This window comes from Nannospalax galili, unplaced genomic scaffold, assembly GCF_000622305.1.
Source record: "Nannospalax galili isolate Female #2095 unplaced genomic scaffold, S.galili_v1.0 scaffold87, whole genome shotgun sequence".
NCBI lineage: Eukaryota > Metazoa > Chordata > Mammalia > Rodentia > Spalacidae > Nannospalax > Nannospalax galili.
Genome location: NW_008360320.1, coordinates 8,477,197 through 8,501,211, shown reverse-complemented (window position 1 = coordinate 8,501,211; position 24,015 = coordinate 8,477,197). Strand labels below are relative to the sequence as shown.

At 37.0% G+C, this 24,015-nt stretch overlaps 1 protein-coding gene across 3 annotated transcripts in view; it reads right to left on the bottom strand.

Moving 5' to 3' along the window:
- Nucleotides 1–24,015, bottom strand: part of Zeb2 (zinc finger E-box binding homeobox 2) — a 131,662-nt gene that overhangs the window by 4,432 nt on the left and 103,215 nt on the right. For all 3 annotated transcript variants that reach the window (XM_008825181.3, XM_029559729.1, XM_008825180.3), the window contains exons 5-9: nucleotides 10,751–10,939; nucleotides 9,831–10,045; nucleotides 7,190–7,298; nucleotides 4,327–6,296; nucleotides 2,758–2,938 (exon numbers count right to left, since the gene is read on the bottom strand). In XM_008825181.3, the coding sequence (XP_008823403.1) occupies nucleotides 2,758–2,938; nucleotides 4,327–6,296; nucleotides 7,190–7,298; nucleotides 9,831–10,045; nucleotides 10,751–10,939 (2,664 nt within the window). The remainder of the gene's footprint in view (nucleotides 1–2,757; nucleotides 2,939–4,326; nucleotides 6,297–7,189; nucleotides 7,299–9,830; nucleotides 10,046–10,750; nucleotides 10,940–24,015) is intronic.

The window sequence follows — 24,015 nt, the reverse complement described above, 5'->3', positions numbered from 1 at the left end:
TACTTGAAATTTAGATTTTGTCCATTCAAAAGCAAAAATTTTTTTAAAGTAGAAATAGTTTTAAAATTTTTCTAAATAAGGTGGTTTGAAAGCACCTACCACAATGTCTCAATGGAGAAAGCACTCAGTAAATTTCAGATTAAAATTTTAGTGGAGTACAAATGAGTTCTTGACAGTGCCTAACAGGAGGTTCAGATTTTTTATTTCTTAGTCATTTTTGTGACAACTATTCCAATTAAAGAAAGCATTTACATAGTATTTCCTTTTCTGTACTATCTAATGCCCCCCCCCGAAGCAAGCAAACAAGCAAGTAATAAGACAGTGGGAAGAAAAATTAAGCAGTTTGAATTTGGTATCTGCTTAGGAAATGAATTTGAAAGAGACTGAGTCAAAAGAGTACACAATCCCAAGAATAAATAGACACTAATTTTCTTCTTAATTTAAACAATTTTATAGACAGGTAACAAACACATTTTATCATGACACATTCATAATCAACATGTAATAATCAAACGACAATTCAACTTCATTGCCCAGCCTTAGAATCAGTCAATCCCAAGACAGTTCTCACTTATAATATTCATATTAATTCATTTTCAAATTATTATTAGAGATTAATATAAACAAATAAAAGGCTTATGGGGCCCAATTAAGAGAGGAAAGCAGACTAAATTTACACATACATAATACTGACAGAAAATTCATGAAGAACTTTACTTGGATGGAACCTAATACGATGACAGTAGTAATGTCATGAGATGTTTGGTCAAGAGACCAAAAAGTTAACATACTGGAAACTTGACAAGCTGGGAAACCAACAGGAGGATAATTAATCACCAGTTTAGAGAAATCACTGGATGGTTAGCATCCTGTTGCTAAGTAATGTTTCTAGGCAGCAGATCTCTCATCTTAAAGGATCAGAATATTTTACTTTTACTCATTTTTTTTAAATGATGTGCTTTTTTTTTCAAATTAAATGTATATATATATATATATTTGTGTTTGTCAACTTTTGGGTCTCTTAACTATCTGAATTCCTATGAAGCTTATGGACTATCTCATTTATAGGAGATAAATATATTGACTGGATGTCAATATGTATGACAGTCCTCACTAAAATAAAAGTTTTACACTCACCATGTAGTAAATGATAGAGTTTGCATATGGTCATATAATAAGACCAATCAGAGAGGAAAAGATGCCTTCAGTGATGTGCCTATTGTAGCTGAATAATGAAATACAAAATATATTTGAGGTTGATTAAAATTAAAGTAAATTGAGGTATGAAAATATCTTTACTCTGTAATACTTAAATAAGACTCACTACTAAAGAAAAATACCTGTAATAAATGAACAGTGTAGGCAAATTTTGATGTTTCAAATATATCACTTAAGTAAAAAATTTAGATTTACTTTTCAGTAGTTTTCAATTGGATTGTTTTAAAAGTATTATTAGTTGAACTTTTAAAATAATAACCATAAATATCAGATGGTTGGAGAAAAACAAACCAAATTGGTTGGATTAGGAGCACTGTCATTTATGAGCTTGGTGCTCTTCACAAAATATCCTGAGCATTCACTACAGAACTTGCCAGCTTTTCCCAATTCTTGGCTTGATACTGGTCACATGTGCTACCTCCAACACATGGCCAGTAAGGAATCCAGGAGGATGCTAAGAACTTGTGTTTCCCAAGATACATAATACCAGAAGGAGTACACTGTCTGAAGGTAGTCAAAATATCATGGGAAGTTTTCGCATTCCCTTTTCTCTTTTGCCCATCATCACCCCCCATTAGCATTGATGTTATCCCCGCTCTCCCCCATTTAAAGATGTTTTTCCTACATTTTCTCCCTCCTTTTCCCTTTTCCAATATTTTTAATGAAACTCTACACTCTTCTTTTCTCACCCAGGGCTAGTACAGCTTGCCAAATTTCTAGTGGAGAAGAGCTGGAAAGGAGTTAGGAACAGAATGAGACTGAGTTCCTTTGTTCAGGGTAGGAAGAGGGAGAGGAGGGAGAGAACACAGGTAGAATTCTACCACAGAGCTGCAGATCAGATCTTGGACTGTGGAAAATAATACTGCTGTATATGGTGGCATTTTCTAAAAATTAATGCTCTATCCCTTATTCATAGGGAGCAAGAGGCTGCTACCTTGTCAACTCTTTGTAATTGTTGCTGATTAGTAACAAATGAATTAAAGTAAACTAAAGTTCGAAAGCTATATTTTAGTCTTTCAAATACAGGTAGGTTCGGTAGCTTATTTAGTCTATTGCTTTTCTTTTATGGCAGTAATACTTAAAGTTGATTAAAAAAGTGGCCAACTTATGAAAACCAAACAAAGTCACCTCAAACCATGGCTTATTTGACGTTTAGATGACGAAATTAATATATCATTGACCAGATTTATTATTAGATTTTTAACATATTTAGAAGTTCATCACACCTCAAGAATTTGATGATACTTTCAACAATTAGATCTTGTCATTTCATTAACCTGGCATTTAAATATTTTTTTGACATGATTTGTAAATTTGTTTTACAGATTAACTAGAAAGTTATGAAGAGAAGCACACTCATGAATGATCCAATACACAGGCAACAAAAACATCCTACTGAGCTAGGCAAAAGCATGATTTCTTTCTTGTTGAAGGTATCAGCATATGCTACATCTTATGTTGCACAAGTGTACTCATTAAATATTATGAAATGTACAGCAGGCCGGGAAGCTCTAACTAGCTAGTCAAAGTCACTCATACCTGTGTGTTCGTATTTATGTCGCAGAAGGGAACTGCTTTTCTGGAATGTCTTGTCACATAAGTCACATGCATACATGCCACTCTCTGTCTTCTTTATCTTCTTTCGAGACAGACAGGAATCGGAGTCTGTCATATCATCTAGGCCTGACATGTAGTCTTGTGCTCCATCAAGCAATTCTCCCTGTGATATAATCACATAGTTCAACACAGTCTCTTCTCTTTGTGTTTACACCAAACAACTTTGCATAGGCTGACATTTGGAGAACCTCAAAAATGCTGGTGTTAATCTATCCAGTGTTTTAAATATTTTAATTTTTCTGAACAATAAGTAAAGTCTCACATTTCACCAGAATTATAAACCTCCTCTGATCTAGATGTGAAAAACAGATTCTTCTTAAATCTTCCTTTTTTTTAATATCAGGAAATATCCATGAGTGAACATTAAGTATTAGAATTGGTATATTTTCCAGGGTTCTTTACTTTAGAAATGATTGGTAGTTGTAGAAACCTCATTTTAATTGAATTTTATATTTAGGTACAAAATATTATTATGCAATCTATTTAAATGTATGTCTACTAACTAAAAGCCTTAAGCTATATTTTTATATTTAATTTTTTAATTTGAAATAGGAATATTAATAACACTTTTTATCAATGTTCTATCTATGTTAAAACAGCCTTCAGCATTGAGAAATAATGAATGTGGATCAGTAAATTATTAAATTTCTTGATATTTATTTTGTCTTGATCCAAAAGAGTGCAAACTTGCAGGATAACATACATTTCCATTTGCTAGCCCACAGTTTAGTTTTCCTAGACTACGTTTGCACTAATTAATATTAGAGAAGATTAAAGAGGCTTAAATACATTTACAAAGAGGGCAGATGTACTGTAAATTGGAATACTGGAACAGCTGTTACAGAGGTGCACTGGCACTTAGGCTCCTATTTTACAAACAAGGATTATGCAACATAATGCTAAAATAATACCTTTCATATTCAAAAACCTATAAATTATTTAATAATTTGAAGATTAGGTAAGAAATCCTGTGTAACAGGTAAAATATTAAAAAAAATACTTTTCAAAATGACTTAGTCTCTGTAAAACAAAACACATATTAAATTTTGAATGTGTAATTCCTTCAATTCATGAACATCCTTCAAAGCATGTGGCTGTTATACACTTTAACTTCAAGCATCTAGGTAAGCCTGCTGACTACTGGCATTGATGTATAATTCTAAATACAATTCTTTATTTTTATTTTTTGTTTTGTTTTGGTTTTGAGACAGAGTTTTGCTATGTTGTCTAGGCTAGAACTAGTGTTCTTCCGGCCTCCGAGGCTTATCCTTATACCCATTCACTTTGCTAGCTTACTCAGAGTTTTAGAATCATGTTAAAAAACTCTCCTATTTCTGTTTTTTTCCTCTAAGTTTTTTTTCCCCTATTTGCACATAATCTACATAATTTTTTGTATATACAGGGTTGGGAATAATATCTAGGATGTCATACATGCCAAATCCAATTGTCATCTCCTTTCTTCAGTGCAAAAAGCCATCCATGTCTCATTACCTGAAATCCTTGTTTCCGCTGGTATTTTCTCCTTTGCTGCATATCAGCAAAGGTAGCTGCTCCAGTTGGGTAGGTATAGGCCATATGTGGTAGGAAGCTCATCTGATCCAGCCCTGGGTATGGTCGTAGCCCAGGGATGCTGGTCTGGACTGGCGGCATGAAAGTGGCAGGGGGAAATGCGCTTTGTGGTGGAAGAGCTGTGTATAGAGGCTTGGCACTAAACGGGTTCATACTGAACACAGGATTAGTGCTTTTGCTGTCCAGATTATTAGAATTTGAAAACTCTTTCTTGATAAAAGTTAAGTTCAGAGGTTCATCTGAGTTTTCAGATGATGAAGAAACACTGTTGTGGTCTAAATTTATGCTGCTAGCTTTTGTTTTGTTCTTCGTGGCTATAATACTTTTGGGTTCTTTCATCTGTTTTGGTAATGACAAGTCCAAAGGCTCAGCCTGCAGCTCCTCGGAAGAGAAGCTGTTTGGAGTGTATGAACTACTGTGGGAGTTTTTTGAAGATGTAGAGGAAAGATTTAAAGGAGAAGGAGTATTACTCCTTGAGTGGTCCAATTTATCAACTGCTTTGATATTGGCAAAATGGGAAGGTTTTGTTAGCCTGAGAGGAGGATCACAATTTGTAACACTGTTGTGGAGTTCTGCTATAGATGGTGAGGTTATGGAGTCCATAGGTTTTACAGGAGACCTAGGTAACAAAGAGTCTTTTGTGGGAGGGTTACTGTTGGGAGCTAAAGGCTTGGAGGTCCTTTCCAGTGATGGCGACCTGGAATTTGAATACTGGTAGACTTTTCTTTGCTCAAACCATTCCTTCACAAATTCCTGAGGAAGGCCCACAGCAATGGAAATTTTCAGCAGTTCATCAGAGTTGGGCTCCATGTTCATAGCATAGTATGCTTTGAGTACAGACATGTGGTCCTTGTATGGGTTGATAGGGCTTGTCAGTCCTTTCTCAGAAAGTACAGATGACAAGAGGAGCGCTTTATTGTCAACAAAAACTCCGGCTTTGTTGGGGACTATGTTTTCATGAGGTTGCAGGACTGCCTTGATCTCTTCATTCATTTTACACAGGTAGCGTTCATGCTGATGCAAGGGAATGGGGCCAGGAAAGCTTTCTTTACAGAACTGGCATGAAAATGGAGTGGATATGTTGTGGTTCTCAATCATTTTGTCATCGGTGACCAAATCTATCAAAGTACGTAGCTTCTCTTTCTTTATATTACTGATCTGTCTCCTTGAGTCAGTAGTCAAGCTCTGGAGGCAAGCTTTGGCTTCATTAACTTTTTCTAACGTGTAGTCGATAATACTTTTAGTGGCGCCATTATGACTTACTACTGGAAGGCCTACAGGTGGAATATTAGGAGAAGTAACTCCTTGTTCCTCTGTCTGAGGGCATGGATCCTTCATGTGATAACCTTTCAACTTTGAAATGTCTTCAGTCTTGCAGTCCATCTTTTGTCTAGAAACCGTATTGTCCACAATCTGTAGAACCTTTTGTACCTCACTCAAATTACTATTCATTGTGGGAAATCCAAGCAAAGGAGCCTCCATCCCTACACCTAAGTGCTGCATTGGACTTTGAGCAGATGGGTGTACTCCTAAAGGGCTGGTGGCTCCAAGCCCACCGTTCATAAAGGGACTAGCGCCACTAAACCCGTGTGTAGCCATAAGAACTTTATAGTCATTGAAGTCTAGTGGTTCTGTTTTAATTTTAAGTAAGCCTGTTTGTTCAGACATACTAAGTGGTTTTCCATTCTCCAACTTGTTCCTTAACTGAGTAATGGCTGAATTGGTAGGAGAAGAAGAAACAGAATTAGGGGAAGAACCTGTCTTGATATTGTTTCTCATTCGGCCATTTACTGAGATTAAACCAATACATTTCTTGCTGCTGATGTGAGAACTGTAGGAACCAGAATGGGAGAAGCGTTTCTTGCAGTTTGGGCATTCATAAGGCTTTTCACCTAAAATGAGAATTGGAATTAGCATTAGATTTCTTTGATTAGGCAACAAGTTGTCTGTCAAGACAGGAATCTGTGAAATCAAATGAAAGGGGCCTAGGGTGGGACCCTACATTCTAGGTGCTTAAGTCAGAATTATGTGACCGTAACTGTTTCTGGGCTTCTTTATCTACCCTGAGTGGACATAATTCAAGATGTAAACTGTGGAAGGAAAGGCTATCTGTGTCTTTTTCAGCTAGGAACCCAAATCTTGTTATACCATCAGCAGCCTCCTATTTAAACAGGGTGTCAGATTAATGTGTGGTCAATAGCACAATAAAGATGTCACAGTATTTAAAAGGAAGTGTAGCTATGGCTTTAATCAACTCTGTGGCGATTCCATTGATTCTACCAACCCAACTAGTTCTTTGAATAGCACCCAATTTGGTAATAAAATGCTTGGTAGAGTTATCAAACTAGTTATAATGCTGAAATCTCAGTGGTAGCATGAGGGTTTGAGATGCACAGCCCTCAGGAACCAAGGTATGTTTATCATATGCAAGCTCTATGTAGATTCCTCCCACATGTTTACTCTTATAAGGTTGGGTATCAAAAATGAATATCCTTCAGAAATTGCTGTCCAAATATCTCCAGGCCAAAAATACTTAGTCTGGAAAAAGACTCTAGATTTGGTTCACAAAATCAAAGCTTTCATAAATTTTAAGAAGGATAAACCTTTCTCTTTGTTTTATAAGACAATATTACTGGTGGTACCCTATGTCTCTCCAAGGTACATAGAGATTATGAAATAAAAGAGTAATCCTGAAAAGCTGAACTGTGTATATTTTGAATAATCTTCAGAACCTTCTCTAATTAAAAAGGATGCAGATATAAGAGCCAGCACCTCCGCTACTCACCACTGTGAATCCTCAGGTGCTCTTTCAGATGGTGTTTGTACTTGAAGGCCTTGCCACACTCTGTGCATTTGAACTTGCGATTACCTGCTCCTTGGGTTAGCATTTGGTGCTGAGAAAGGATGAAGACTGACATCAGTTTTGTGCAAGGAACAAAGAAAATTTGTTACAAATATTTTTCAAAGGCCTCTTTTTCAGGCAGGCCAAAAGGTTTGAGTGCATGCTTATTTATCTGCCCAGTCTTTCAAAGTTGTAATAAAAATGATAATATTGGTAATAAATTAGAACAAATTTAAAAAGTGCTTTCACATGGACATCTAATACTTGCTTCACTATTATGCCCGTCATCTCTTTTCCAAAATGTTTCTTTGACCCTTGAGATGAGAAAGTCTAATTGCAAATATGTTCATGGCTCTTTGTTACTACAGGATCTAAAAGCTAAAGGTTTCTGTCTAGAATACTGCTATTTTATTGAGGAAAAAATAGTTTCCTGAAAATTCTGAACTGTTTAAAAAAACTCCAGACAATTCTAACAAATTTTGACCAAGTTTTCTGTACCAGGGTAAAAGTGTATCTTATACTGAATCAAACTGAAATTTAAAGAAGTGTCAAAAAAAAAAACTCTCCAAATTAAAAAAACAACTAAACCCTCTGACTATAAATATTTGGCATATGTGTTTAAATGTTCCATTCATTGTGCCAGTGGCCCACGTAAACCCTGTTTCCTGAGGTGCTGCCTATCAGATTTGATTCATTATCAAATAAGAGACAACATCTTGGGTGATAGCTGCTTGAGCAGTTTTATCACAGGCCAGTAGGAAGGACTTCAGTGACTTTTCATTTTCCTTTTTAGTAGTGTGCAAGGGAGTAAAGACCAAAAAGAAAAAAAAAAAAAAAAGTTTGCTGAAAAGACAAGTTAAAAGCAGCAAAGATATAATCAAACACAGCTGACCTTTTTGAACAAGGAGAAAAAAACAGTGAGACTTAGAATTCTGGAAAAAAAAATATAGTCATCCACTCTGGATGCTCAAGGTAGGAGGTCAGCCTTTTTCAAGCAGGATGACACAAAAGACTTTTGCAAAAAGACAGCACAGAAACGGTATGACAACTGCTAGGGTGTGCTGAATCTTCCCACATTCCTAGTGAGACAGATGGTGTTACATGGGACACAGGGAGGTTTGTTCAAACAGCAGCAACCTTCAAAGATCAAGCGGAGCCCAGCCCGACGAGCGCCATTGAGGGACCAGCGCTCATATGTTGCTGAGTTGCATAAACAAACAGCAACAGCTGCTTTGTCTCCCCCCACGGCCCTCAGAGGACTACTATAAACTTTAGTTGTGCCACTGTTAATATGATACAATCATTTTAATTTACTAATTGTAAATGCCATGAGCAAATGAGGGGACTTTTCAACACCAAAGCTACCATTCATAATGCGCCAACACAATCACACTTCTGCATGCGAAATTTAAAGCATTTATGCTAGCTAAATATCTAGGCAATTTTTTTTCCTGGAGTTTTTGTTCATAGAAGCGTGGGGAGATAAACTGTTACATAAATGTAACTATGCAAGCATATTCCTTATAAGTGATCTTTGGAAAACATTCAGGTAACAAGTCCAATCAGAAATAAATGGAATGACTATATAGAATCACCTTAAATAATAATTCATAATCTAGTATTAGCACCCTTGCTTAATTCTGTTGGATTGTTCTCTTTGTGATTCAAAGAAAATAAAGCCAATAAGGGAAAGAATTTTATATAGAATGCCATGTTTAACCATTTTTAAAACAGATATAATATTAAAACCTATTTAGGGCAATTTCAGATCAGTAGGGCCAGTTATTGTGACTTATGACACACCAGTTCTGTTACCATCCCAACATATCATAATATCAATTTGCAGAGTCAATTTTCCCAGGAGGACAGAAAGAGCAGTTTTCCTGAAACATTTAAGAGATGCTGTGAATCAATCCTATTCAATCATCTCAATGATTTATTCTTACCTTTACAAGACAGAATTCTTACTTTTAAAATAAGCAAGTCACAAGAAGCAGAGCAGTTTTGACATTTAGCTACAAGCTTGGCTATCAAGAAAGAATGACTTTAAGTATAACCAGTGTTTTGCCATTTATCTAACTTAGTATGCATATACACATATACCCTATATGCTTTTTTATTTTCCTAAAAAATTAGATTTCTTCTCTAATTTGAAAGTGTTACATGGCAAACGAAAGAAATACACTTCTTTCATTAGACCTTAGATCCTATGTGAAAAAAGTCTAAGCAAAACTAGGTGAAAAATGGAATTAAAATTGCTGAGATGTTTAATAATGTATAATTAAAATGCTACAATTTCATTCACTTTTTGTGGAACATAAAAATGAAACTAAAGTCAAGTTAAAGTGCAAATAAAATTTCTAAATTAGAAATTAACACACTCATTCGATCGTGAACATAAGACTATTAAATCATATTAGAAGAGACCATCAAAAAATCATTTAGACCTCAATTAAAGCTATTACCATTAAAAGATCTGCATCTTCAAAATGCCATGAAAAATTAATAATGATTGCCAATCAAAGCAATATCGTTTCTCTAAGGGGTTATTATAGAAAGAAATCACTTAGAACCAACCCCCCACCTGATCTGTCCCTGGCTTGTGAGTCACCATATGCCGCTCGAGCTGGGTGCGGTAGGCAAACGTGTAGCTACAAAGAGGGCAGGAAAAGTTATCCTCATTCTTCTCGTGGCGGTACTTGATGTGCTCCTTCAGTGATGTCAAGCGCTTGTAGCCCCGGTCGCAGTAGGGGCAGGTCAGCAGTTGGGCAAAAGCATCTGGAGTTCCAGGTGGCAGGTCTGTAGCCGAGAGACGAGAGAGAGAGAAGCGGGCCAAAAGGTCAGTAAATCAATGGCAGCTAATGGGCTGGCTGCCCGGGATGGTATGACAGGAATCACTGCAATCTGCTCCACCGGAGTGCCATCATTGCCCCAGCCTCGCACACCAGTCCCCTTTGCACACCCAGAACAGACTTGTTGGAATCAGCTCACACTGCGCTCGAAAATTAATTAATTACTCCAGTATTTTGGGGGTGGGGTGGGGGAATTTAAACAGCTGATAAATGAGGAAATACCCTTTGGGTGATGAACAGGTCCTCTGAACCCTACCTAGGCTCACACATTACTCAAGAATTCATAAGACGGAAGGAGATTTTTAAGGTATCAGTAAAGGAGAACAATAGGTGAGGGTCAGTGTTCTTAAACTTTTTTTTTTCCTCAAAAGTAAAATCTCTCTAAAAGATAGGAATAAATTTAGATATTTTTATCTCTTAGAAATGGGCTGTAATTGTTCTTGTTCTTTATTGGATGTACAAATGACACAAATTTGCTGACAAAAAAACTTCACAATACCCTAAAATTACAGTTCTAATCTTTGCTCATGAAATTCCATGCCTCTGCAGCTGTTCTTCAAATTTTAAGGTAAACACCCAGGCATGTAGTGCATTTGTAATTGTAACAGCTGCAGAGGTCAGTGTAGTGGCTAAAAATGAATTACAGCCTCACCATTTTCTTCTTGCCCATTGGCCTCTGGCGTGCCAAGGCGAGACAGCTCCTCAGGGGCTTCTGGGTAAATAATGGCTGTGTCACTGCGCTGAAGGTACTCCTCAATGCTTACTGCATGGCCATCACGGTCCTCCAGTTTTCTTTTGGCAAAGTATTCCTCAAAGTCTGATGTGCAATTTGCATTCTTAACTGAAATCGGAAGCAGAAAAGAAATGTCTTTTGGGGCCTTCTTTTTGGGGAACCAAGTCCACTACATCATTGTTAGTAATAAAGGCTGACTTGCAACAAGATTTCAAATACCTCATTTGTTTTTAAGAAGTGAAGATGATCAATTACTGATCAAATGCATATTTTCATAATGTATGCAAAAGAACTCACTTTAAGTTAAGTTGGCATATTTTTCTTAGAATGTTTATGTGTACAATTCACATACAAATGGAAGAAAATTTAAAATGTATTTAACAACTTCTTTAAAAAGCAGAACAGCCTAAAATCTATAAACATGACATAATGAAAACTTACAGGTACTTTGATGGTCTATAAGAAACTTCGAAACTTCTTTTTGTCTTAACATAACTTATATTTAATTTTTTTAACATCTGCTAACGCCCCTAACCACAGATCCATCAAGTTACTAAATATAAACGTGTAACGTATTCTTCATGTATCAGACACAGCCAGGTCTGCACAGTCTGAGACATGTGAAAGGACAGATATTCCTAGACAGACAATAATGTGACTATGCAAAAAACTCAGAGAATGCAGCACTTATCTTTCCCAATAATTTTAATCTTCAGCTCAGCATTGAATAATCTCTGAAAATTAAGCTCACAGCTAGCAGAAATTAAAAGTAATGGAGTTAAAATGACAATACTGCAGTGTGATTTCTGTATAACTTTAACATTTTAAGTTATAACTTTATTTTCATGAAATGAATAATAATTGTAAATCAATTTTAGTAACTTGTGTCAGAAGACATGGGCTATTTGAAACCTCTAGATGTGTTCCTGAAATTATCTGTGCCTTAAATGTCCTAAAATTTAACAAACATAAGCATAAAGTACAGCTGGGAGAGGAGTTATTAACATTTTCCTCTATGGCAATTGGAAGAGAAGTGCTTTGCTAATATAGCACCAAGAAGGTACTGGATTCTGCCGTCACAGTTTTGAAAGCAGTTCCTTCTTGTTCCCCTAGATCTTTTACCTTACTCTCTCTGTCATAAACAGCATTACAGTATTTTCCATACTCAGTATTCTTGGCAAGTTGTGGCAGGGTGATGTTCAAGCAAGTTAGTCAATTTTCTTTTCTTTTGATTAACATTATTATAAACGTGTGCATTTTAGGTAAGAATAATAGAAAATGGAACCTCCCACTAATTCAACGTGTACTGATTAAATGTCTGTGACAGGTATCCTATCTTGTTCACCTAAGCAACAACTAGACCTAGCCTTGTCCTTTAGGAAGCCATAAAAAAGATCTATTCAAATGATACCATCTCAAAAACAAATAGATCATTGTGAACTTGACTAGGTATTATGAGAGAGGGAGTTGTATGGTGGTATGAAAAGAAGTAACACTAGGGTCTGATGGGGTCTAGAGGTCCAGGAAAGCTTTAATGTGGGAAACATGAAGTTCCCTCAATCTAGAAACTGGAGAAGTAGTGTGTGCAAGGATGGATGACTGAAAGGAGAATGGACATCTCAGATCTAAAATGGAATGCAGAGTGAAAGGAGAGCAAGAATGTCAGGGAACAGAAGCAGCAGGAATGGGAGCATGGGCAGGGCAGCATCCCTGTTAAACATTGCATTTTCATTCTAAAAGCAAGAAGAAGCTGTTGAAATAGGCCTGCTGGCATGGCCACCCTTGTGCACCAGAGGGGTGGAACTGAGCTGGCCTCCCCACCCATACGTCTTAGTGGTACCCATGGTCTGTCGACTATCATCACCCAGTGGCTATCAATACCTGGCTGCAATGCTTATCATTAGGAATCTGAGACGTCTACAGATTTCAGAAAGTAAACTAGAGGACGCTGGTGTGTAAAGTTGTCATGTAAATCTGTGAAACTTCCCAACTGCCACTCATAGAATCTTGGTTTGCTGCCTACTGTGAGGACCTAGCTTCTGCTTTTACCCACGGTAAAATCCTGTGGGGAATCAACCTATTGGAGAATGCCTTGGACTACAGTCCAGCAATTGTACTGAGGAGTGGAAGCAGCCAAAGTATAACCCACATCAAGGGCTGTAAACAACTGACTTTGATGAGGGAAACCAAGTATTTCTGACCACTCAGAAAAAGAGAAATTCCTACTTTACATTCCTAAGTAGTTGTGTAAGAAAAACAAAAATTAAGAGTGAAAATCCCATTCCAAAAATCCTGGGCATATTCTGACCCAAAAACCCCATACAAAGGAAAGGGAGTGGGTCCTTACTTTGGCACCTCTGTGTAAGAACTATAGATCACTGCTACTCTAATGAGATATGATGTCTCTATGTAAGATGAATGCGGTTTTTCATTTGTTAATAGAAGATATGAAGTAGGGGGTGGGGTGGGGTGGTAAGGTAAGGGTGGAGATGGTGGAGCAGGTCTGCATATAATCAAAATTCATTGTATGACATTCTTGAATCAAAAAAATTTCTCTTAAACTTGAATAAAAAAAAGAAAGACAGTTGGATGGAATTAGAACGATTTGTGTTTTGTAATGACAACTCTGGTTCCAGTGTGATAGGGATAGGAGAAGAAGAAAAGCAGGTTCTGTACACCAAGTCACTCAAGAGACAAAGATTAGGGGCTGGAGAGATGGCTTGGTGGTTAAGAGCACAGGCTGCTCTTGCAGAGAACATGGGTTCAGGTCCCAGCACCCACATGGCAGCTAACAGCTGTCCATAATTCCAGTTCCAGGGGCTCCAATACGCTTTTCTGACCTCTGTAGGCATTGCACACATGTGGTACATTTACATGCATGCAGGCAAAACGCTCATACACATAAAATAAAAATAAATAAATAAATAATTTTTTTAAAAAAGGGAGAGGTTAAGGAAGTGATGATGGATATGAAGAAAAACTGCTGAAATTGAGAGATATTTACAAAGCAAAATCTCTAGGACTTGGGGGAGGATCATGCTTGCCAAAGTCAGATACGCTAAAGTGTGTTCTTTATATTTAGGATTTTCAATTTGATGGATGGTTAGTGACATTCACCAAAGTAGGAAACACTAAAACTCTGAAAAGCCTTGAAATAATGGATTAACATGAGATCAAGCAAAAGAAGAGTAAGGAGACTTATATGTTGTGGATTACCACACTAGGCACTAACAATCCTGAACACTGTAACCTCAAGCCTTTTCCTTTCGTCACTCCGGTAATCAGAACAGCCGTCTGATTCCAAAATTTGTATTCCTCTCAAAAGCGGGCTAGGGGGGTGGGGCTGGAGAGATGGCTCATCAGTCCCAGTTTGATTTCCAGCACCCACATGATGGCTAACAACTGTCCGTAACCCCAATCCCAGGGGATCCAATACCCTTTTCTGGCCTCCACAGGCCTTGTATGCACAGGTATGCTTAAATATATTCAGGCAAACATTCATGCATATAAAGTAACAAAAATTTTTTTTTAAAGTTTAAAAAGTGGCTCTGGAATGTACAGTAGTAGAAGAACATGTTATACATTGAAAAGTTGCTTCTATTTGTTCTTAACTGGATTTAGTAGAACTCAGACATTATTTAAGATCATTGCTCTGCTGCTTCACTCACAATACCATGGGTGCTTTTCAAAAGATGCTGATGGGTGGTCACAATCATAATGTCACTGAACTTGCACCATTGACCCTGGGGAATATGGAAGAACTGCCATTTTGAATAAACTATTTGTCCATTGTCTTAGATCATCACAATAACTTGAGAATTACCAAAAATAACTTTTTTTTTTTTTTTGAGACAGGGTCTCCCTGTGGCCCCAGCTGGCCTGGAACTCACTATGTAAACGAGGCTGGCCTTGGACACACACAGATCTGTCTGCCTCTGCCTCCCAAGTGCTGGGATTAAAGGTGTGTGCCACCAGGCCTGGCCTCAATTACCTTTTGCTTTTAATAACAAGAAAGATAATGGAACAAAATCTAAGGTGAATGTTTTTGAACAATTTGACTCTTTTTACCAACAACTGATGTGTTTTTCAGTACTATTGCAATACAAAATAATGTAATAGCTTGATCCTGAATTTGCACTTACTTGAATGTTGTCAAATATTTAAAACATGATTTATCCGAAGTTTTTGAGAACATTGTCCCACTTGATGACCTTACTGTAACCCGATAAACTTGGATGGATGTACATTTCATATCCTGATTTTATCTTGATATTTCAGCAACTATTTGATTTATCTGGCTATCGTTGCATGATTTTCATTTGCATATGAATGTTTCCATCAGAAATGTAATCAAATGCAAATTCAGTTGGATTTGCATTAATAGCCTTTGGGCTTAAAAGGAGGAAAATTCTCTGATTTTTCTGGATAGGCAAACTAAACTACATCTAGACATACTTCTGGTCTTTGGAGAGGGAATTTGATTGCTAGATTAAATTTTGCCAAGCTAGATTTCTATGTGGAGGTGGAAACAAAAGGACTTCAAGTCACATGTTCTCTTTAAGGATCAGCTTTGATCATCTATGGACCCTGAACACTGAGCATATTGCCAAGAAATCAGTAGTCTCTCAAGAAACATTTATGGAATGGATGTGGAAAAAACTGTCTCTTTAACAGTGATCATTTAAAAAATTTTTTTAAATTTATTTTTATTTTATGTATATGAGTGTTATGGCTACATGTGTGTAAGTGCACCTGTGTTGTGCAGTTTCCACGAAGGACAGAAGAAGGCATCGGATCCCCAGGAACTGGAATTATGGATGATTATTAGCCACCATGTAGGTGCTGGAGTTCGAACCTGGGTCTTCTGCAAGAACAGCCAGTGCTCTTAACTGCTGAGTCAGCTCTCCAGCCCCTAATTAGCCTCTTTATAATTTTTTAAATTTATTTTTATTTTATGTGTATGAGTGTTTTGCTTGCATATATTTAAGTGTATTTGTATGTGCAATGTCCACAGAAGCCACAGGAGGGTTGTCAGATCCCCTGGAACTGGAGTTATAGATAGTTGTTAGCCACCATGTGGGTGCTGGGAACCAAACCTGGGTCCTCTGCAAGAGCAACCAGTGTTCTTAACCACAGGGCCATCTCTCCAGCCCCTTCAACAGTAATCTTGACATTGAGGTCTTCTAGTAAAAAAAGCATAAAACACAGTCAATAATTGAGCTAGGAATTTAGAGCTTTGCTTAGCTGTTAATTTAGGCAATTGGAAAGTGTGACAAACTATTTAATGGTAATCAAAAATACAAGAGTAGAAAGGACTCAGATGAGTATCCAAAAACGGTTTCATAGGGAAGATGCCACTTAATCATTTAAATCATTGACTTCATCAGTCATTTTCTTCATTTATGTATGGTAGATCTCCTATTGATTATATAACCCATATATCTAGAGTCACTTAAAATCAGAGTTCAGATTTAAAAGAGCCAGCATAAGCAGCATGAATATAATGTAGGTTTCTTCTGGGTTATCATTGCTATTTTCACTTTGCCTAGACACAGCACCTCTCTTCCATTCTGCCAGGCTTTGTGGCACCCAAAGAGGCTGCTATGTTATAGCATGATCCTGCTCCCATTTTCCCAACCGATTCTCTGCACCTGAAACAAGCTAAACCACTGATTTGTCCAGAGAGACCAGGAGATAAAATTAAAGTCAATGAATCTCTTCCCTATGATTTTAGGACTTTGTTGCAAAATAAGCATCAAGATTTTTTTCCCATGCCAAACATGAAGGAATTGATGTTTTCTGTCCAGCAAAAGAAAATTTATGAAGAGAGAGAAGAACGCACACAGAAAAAAGTAGACAAGATGGCATATCCTGCTGTTCCAAGTACAGCTGTTTGTCCTGAGGCCAAACTGTCCTGTCTAGTGACTGTGATATCAAGTCAACCCTCAGATTCTATCAGCCCAGAAACTTCCTTTTCTACTTTAAACTCTGTTGTATTTCAGTCTGTAAAAGCCAAAATCACACTCTTGTAATATTTGAGCAAATGACGGGGTTACATTTTGGTTACTCTAAAAATTGATGGCATTGATGAAAATGTTGATTATATTTGGAAGTCTGTATTTTTGGTCTTGTAAGATTTTGTAATACTGTGTAGTGGACATAAGCATGAGGTAGAAAATTTGCCAAGAAGTTATAGAATTCCCCACTGCATTTTTCTACTGTAAAATCAACCTTGTTTTTTTCTTTCTATAATCCTCCTCACTCCCTGGCTGCCTTGAAAGAACTGCCAAAACACACTGACAAAGGATATTTGCATGGTATTTATCATCAAACCATAACAAAAAATTCACAAGAAACCTCAAGTGATTTCTTCCCACGTCTTCTCAAGAGATTTTGCATTTATTCCTAAAATTTACCCCAGTGTCGTGCAAATATCTACCCTTCCCTAAGGTTAGTTAAACTTTTCTCTATCCAAAAAAGAATGTTAATTAAAAATTGTTCCTCATGGCTATATGTATTTTAATATTGTTAGGTAAATTTCTAGATCCCTTCAAGTCAGAAAAGTCTCTCAGTTTTTGGAAATGTTAGTCACTCTTATAGTCATGGTTATTATTAATGATACTTTCATAAATACTTTTATGACTGTCTTAGGCAAACATTGATTTTTTTTTAGATAGATAATGATGAATGTCAGTCTGAACTGACTTTAAAAATGATTGCCTAAAACAGAAGTAATGTTAACAGAACTATAAATGAAAGAGCAATATTGATTGGTTCACTAATCAGCCAGTTTCCAACTGAACTCTTCACAATACTTTCTCAAAGATACTTAAAAGTAATTTTTACTTATGGTTTACAGGTAATTAAATCTATAATGTGGCCCTGGTGCTTATTCCTTTTTTTCCTGTTTCCTTTTGCCACTTATTTTCTGTATTTGCAGCAATATCATTGGTTTAGTATCTAGTATGTTTTTAATTTTCATTAAAAAGTGAAGAAGTATATTTGAATATTATTGCTAAGCCATTTTAAACATAAAAATAAGTAAATAATTCTTTGAGAAAATCTAGCTTTTATTTACATTGTTATGTCAAGGCCAAGGGGCTCAAAGAAGCAATCATGTATCTAGGTAACTATCTTCTTCATCTTTTTGAAAAACAACTTTTTCAGTAACATCAATAGATGAGAAAGACATAGAAAGTTATATTTTATTTTGCTGTTTGAATTTAATTTTTTCACTTAAAGAAGCATATTGTCAGCACTTGCTGAGGTATATGAATTCAGCTACTTTGTTTAAAATTGACTAATTAATGAATTTCAGCATTCCATCATTAAAAATGCATGTGTACTGTTTTGTAGGCTTCCAAAATATATGTTGGCACTGGCTATCCAAAAACAACTGGGAGGGAGGAGGATGATCTTTTCTCATGGCATAGCCATGTGACAGGTTCACAGAGTCTCCGACTGGTACAGAGGCATGTGTAAAGCCAGGGAAGGGTCGTCAAGAGCAACAGAGAAGTTTCTTTTCTTGCTGGGAATTAGTAGGCCTCTTGGCTAGTCTCTCCACCCCTGTTCTGATATGGCTTTCTCTGAGGAACGTGTACTAGTGAGAGAGCCCAGCTCTTACTGGTGTGTAAGAGCTTTAGGAGAGAGGTGAAGCATGAATGGGGCTGAGAATCTAGCCCGGTCTTCAGGATCAAGTATCTCCCTCTACAGCAGGAAGCAGCCCAGTCAGGGACAGAGTCTACTTTTAAAGTTTGATTTTACATGAAGGGAGTGTAAATATCAAGATCCAGAGATTGACAGTAGCTTTGGACTACTTTGCTTGCATCAGTACAGCATGATACCTAGTACTAACTTAATTCCCTAGTCAGACAGCATATACTCAGTTTTTCCTTTACTACGCAATCTAAAAATTAGGAATTTGTTTTGTTGTGTTTTAGGAAACTGATTTTGCTCAGCAATTCACATGCTTTTTTCATCTGCTTTTTTTGTAGAGCCATACAACAGTCCATGGCTTGCTCTGGATAGTTAGTGGTTTGCAAAGTGTGGTCCTCACATCAGTAGTATCGGTAACATATGGGAACTTATTTTAAATGCAAGTTTTTGGGGCCCATTCCAGAGTCAGCAATCTGTGTTTTAACAGGCCTTGTAGGAAATCCTGTCCAGCTTAAGAACCCCTCCTGGAGGGGTTCAGTTTACATCTCGTCTAGTGCATGCAGCATGGTTTTGAGTGACATCATGGGATTACTTGACATCAAGTCACCTCCTGACCACCTCAGCCTGAGTTCATGCCCCCGATTCTTTACTTGCTGGATGCCATCTGCAGATCTTTCACTTATACATATGTGAGCTGATATAGGTATGGACCACATCTCGCTCAGCTTTGTGTTGCTAGTGCCTCTTTGAAAGCCTGAAACACAGTTATTGCTTGATAGTGGAAAGATCAGATCTAGTTCAGAGGCTAGGACTTCCCATCTTGGTTCAGTTCTTTTGTTTCTGCATCTAATTTCATGATCTGTGAAGTAAGTCATCATGGGTATCCTTAAAATCACAGCAATCCATACTTTCAATTAATTAATTGCCATAATCAATTTATTATCTATTCCCTAGATAAGCCTAGAGAGTTTAATCTGTATTCTTTTTCAATTAAAAACTCAAAACAATACAGCTTTCTGATGGGAGAACCACATACCAAAATTAAGAAGAAATATTTTAGAGCACCTGGAAACACAGGCAACATCGAAAGGAAAACAGTGGTTATAAATATTTGTTGAATGAATGAAGGAGCTCCTCAAGAAGCTAGGAGTATTCGCTATTTCTTGTGGGAACTCTTGCTGTGAAGTGGAGATAGCGGCTTCTAATCACAAACAAAGCTAATAAAATCCCAGCATTCATTAGCCAAGACGTGAACAAGCTCTTCTTGGTGTGTACTGATTATGGCCTGTTTCTGACCATTCTTGTCTATCCTGCCAAGTGCTACTTCTGCTTTTCTCTTTTCTTCCTTAAGTAAAAAAAAAAATCTTAAATTGAAAACTGATGATTTCTATGACAGATGTCTGACTGAATGACAAAATTCCTCCAACCTTTAAAAATTTGAGAGATACAAACTAGAAGACAATGACGTTTCACAGCAGTGTGCCACCCTCCTTGTTAGGTACTAATTGAACTATCTGTTCCTGTATGATTGGTGAGCACATCACATTCACTCATCTTTCACTGAGAAATACCTGGTGTTCAAACTTGTGTGGCCTATTCCCTTGTAAGAAAGCTAGCAAATTTCAATGTTTTAATTAAAATTCCATGTAGGAGAAATAAGAGGATTGGATGCTATTAAACCATGAGGCAAATAAAGATACAAAACCTTTCTTAGTCCTTTCTTCTATGCTAATGACTGTATGAATAGAATTTATGTTTAAAGAGGCCCACTGCTTACAGGCTTCTTCTTACCCAGTTGGAAGAGTCACATGCTGCACTGTTGTATTTTTCCCTCAGATAAGATGTCCAGTGTAGGTCTATATCATTACTGGGGATCCACTTGCTCTGGGAACACCTATCCTGAATATCTGGATCAAACTGTTATTTCTGTGAATCAGGGAGTAGATCCCTGATCCCATTCCTTCCTATCCAGCTTATACTCTGATGTATGCATTTTGTAAAATATCATCAGGACATGATTTGTGGGGGTCTAGGGAAAAATCAAACTGCAGGGCACCTTGTTAAGAAATTGTTAACAGAATGAAAGCCAAACACAGTGCTTTGTAGGGATGACTGTCATTACAGAGAGAACTTTAGTTTTAATTGGCGGGGGGGAGGTGGTGTTTGTCTGTTTGCCTTAATTTCTTCTATTTGTATACATTATTTATTTTCTGAGTTGATGTATTAAAAGTTAGTAAGTTCATTATATCAATAATGGTAATTGAATGCCAAAAACTCTAAGTAAAAGGGGCTGGAGAGATAACTCAACAGTTAAAAGCACTGGCTGCTCTTGCAGAGAACCTGGGTTTGGTTCCTAGCACCTATTTGGCAGCTAACAACCATCCATAACTCCAGTTCCTGGGTATCTGATGCCCTCTTCTGACCTCTGCGGACATTATACAACATGGGTGCACTTATAGGCATGCAGGAAAAATAATCATATGCATAAAAAAATTAAATAAATATATATGTATATATACATACATATGCACACACACACACACAAACAAACAAAATAAAAAATAAAAAAATAAAACCACGCACACACACACACATCCCAAGTTGGTAATGGCAAGACCAAGTGCAAGGACAGCCTAAGCACAGGGTATAGGTTGCATAACCTGTGCAGTATAGCATGAGACAGGGCTCTTAAGGGGCTCCCATTCCTTCACCATTCCAGCTTTTATTTTTTTATTTCTTATTCTCAAGGCAATTCCATTAGGAGAAAGGGTGAGGATGGGGCCTCTAAAATTTCTAATCTGATTTCCTTGTTCAACATCATATACCACCAAGAAGTAAGGCTAATGATTCATACAAAGTTGGATGTAGAAGTCACATGTCTTGACTTTCAAGAGTATTGTTCTTTCGCCGGGCGTGGTGGTGCACGCCTGTAGTCCCAGCACTTGGGAGGCAGAGGCAGGTGGATCTCTGTGAGTTCAAGGTCAGCCTGGTCTACATAGTGAGTTCCAGGAAAGCTGGGGCTACAGGGGACCCTGCTTCAAAAAGACAAAAAAAGAGTATTGCTTTTTCAACTACATCACAGTGATTCAATAAGAGAAAGACATCATCTTTGTAGTTTTATATATCATGCCCAATTTAATACTACTTGAAAAAGAGCTTAGATGCTGAAAATATCACAAAGACATGAAAAATTTATACTATAAAATTAGTATGAGGAAAGCCAATTAAAATGACCACTTCAGTATGTGTGTAATATTAAATTGTTTTGTCTCTGTTGGTACTCTTCTTTTTTACATTTAAATTTATTTATTTACAGATAGCATTACACTTATGAATCCTATGCATTTCCCTTCCTTCCTTATTTCCTTCCTTCCTTCCTTCCTTCCTTCCTTCCTTCCTTCCATCCATCCTTTCCTTCCTTCCCTCCATCTCTCTTTTCTTTCTTTAATTCTGTCATTCTTTTCATGTTGATCTAGACCAAGTTACTGGGGCAAAGAGAAATACCACAAAAGTTCTTTAGAGTCTCTGCTCAAGATCTTGTCCTAATTTTGGTAATTGCTAATTCAAATAAAATTTCTGAATGAACTCTGTAAACACTCTAGAAAGTATCTTGCAAAGATGAATTAGTGGTGGCTATTATTTTACTGGATATTTTCAGCTATAGTAAATAAAGTATGTCTTAAGATAACATAGAGTCAGAGACCAAAGAACTTCATTCACGGTTCATTTTGCTTTCCCATTTCACATAGTACTTCTTCCCCCACCCCATACTTAATGACACCCTCCCACGTGCATTCTACTTCTTCAGATTAAATGAAACTGTGTCATCCCTTGGTAATGTCCCATCCCTCACAGACTTCTGCAGAGCCCTTTCTGCTTGTATCTGTCTTGACACACAGAGCAAAGAGGCTGGGTCAAGCTACTCCTTAATTTACACTACTGATCCAAACCACTATTGCCTGTTTTACCAACTCATTTATCATTAATTTGTCTCCTCTAATTCAATAAAGAACCTGGTTATTAACTAGCAGTACTGAAAAGAACACTGTGCATGTTGGGAAAATATGGAGAAAAACAAGCCTAACCTCTACCTTCAGAGTCTCCGCTCTATAACTAATGTTTTTGAAGGATTTTGTTTGTTTCCTTGCTTATTTCTCTGAGATAGAGTCCTGAACTCATTAAGTAGCCTAGACCAGGCTCAGACTCACCATCCTCTCACTTCACAAATGCTGGACTTAGAGTTATGTACTTCCTTGCCTGGCCATAACTGTAAGGGCTTGAAGTCTAAAGTTACCGGTATTGGCATTAGATTTTAGGACACTACCTATATAGTTCAAGTAAAATGGCATATGTCCCATGGCTATATTTTCCCCAGGCTGCCATTGCTTGAAATATAGTTATACCTAATCCTGTCTTTGTAGTGCTTTTACTTTCTCTATCTTAACACAATGGTTGGATAGTGTTGGTACTGCACTAAAGTCAGGACAATTGCATTTCTCACAACCAGAAGCAGGAACTCTCTGATTTCTACTTCTTCCTCATCATCATTTGATTCTTCATCTCTTAAGAACAGATACTTTACTGTATTAACCAGGTCCTGACAAATCCCTTAGTTCATTTCACCTCTTCTGGATACTTGCCTTAGTTTACCTTGGAACTTGAACTTATCTCTGTTCTTACTCTTTATTCTTACACCATTCTTGTCTTGCCAAACTAAGAGATAGTCCATTTTTTTTTCTGCCACTATATTATCAAATACATCTAAAGAGACCTAAATATTTATATATCTAATTTCAAGCTGTTTTCAAAACAGGGTATTCTCTTGAGGATGACCGTATCTCTCTATACATTGCCCCCAGCAATAACACTACATTCTGCCACCCCCCACCCGCCGCTGCCCCCAGATTTCCAACTCACTTCTATTCCTTTGATGGTAAGTGATGATCTCTTTTTCTCTGGACACTTTAAATTTGGTCAGTTTATCTCTACTACCATTTTCCCTTCTACTGCTAAGAAAAAAATAAATTCTTGTCCGCTGCCATTCAAAGTGTTCTTCATAACTCTTCTGATAACCTACTCAGCCTCCTTGTATGCTTAGTCTTTCTATCTTTCTCTCTGTTTTACAGAGATAGGTTCAGAAAACTTTTGCCCTGGAGAACTTTCTTCGAAATCTGAATTCTCTTTTAGGTATCTCTCTAGCTCTAACTCTGTCAGGAAACTCTGTGTAACATTCAACATTTTGCATTTGAACCCTACATGGCTTGTATTCCAAGTGAAGCATTTTCATATATATACATATTATTATAACTACAAATAATAATACTGGTTAGCAATGGTTAAATGTTTTTCTTAATATTGTGCTAAATATTTTATACACATCTCTAGTTCATCTCTATTTACTCATTCAATGGACTATTCTTGGCTCATTTTATCTCTCGTGATGCTTAACAAAATACCTTTACACTTTGTAGGATCTCAGGAAATGGCCAGTGATTTGAAGAGCTAATAAGGCTGCAATTTTCACATTT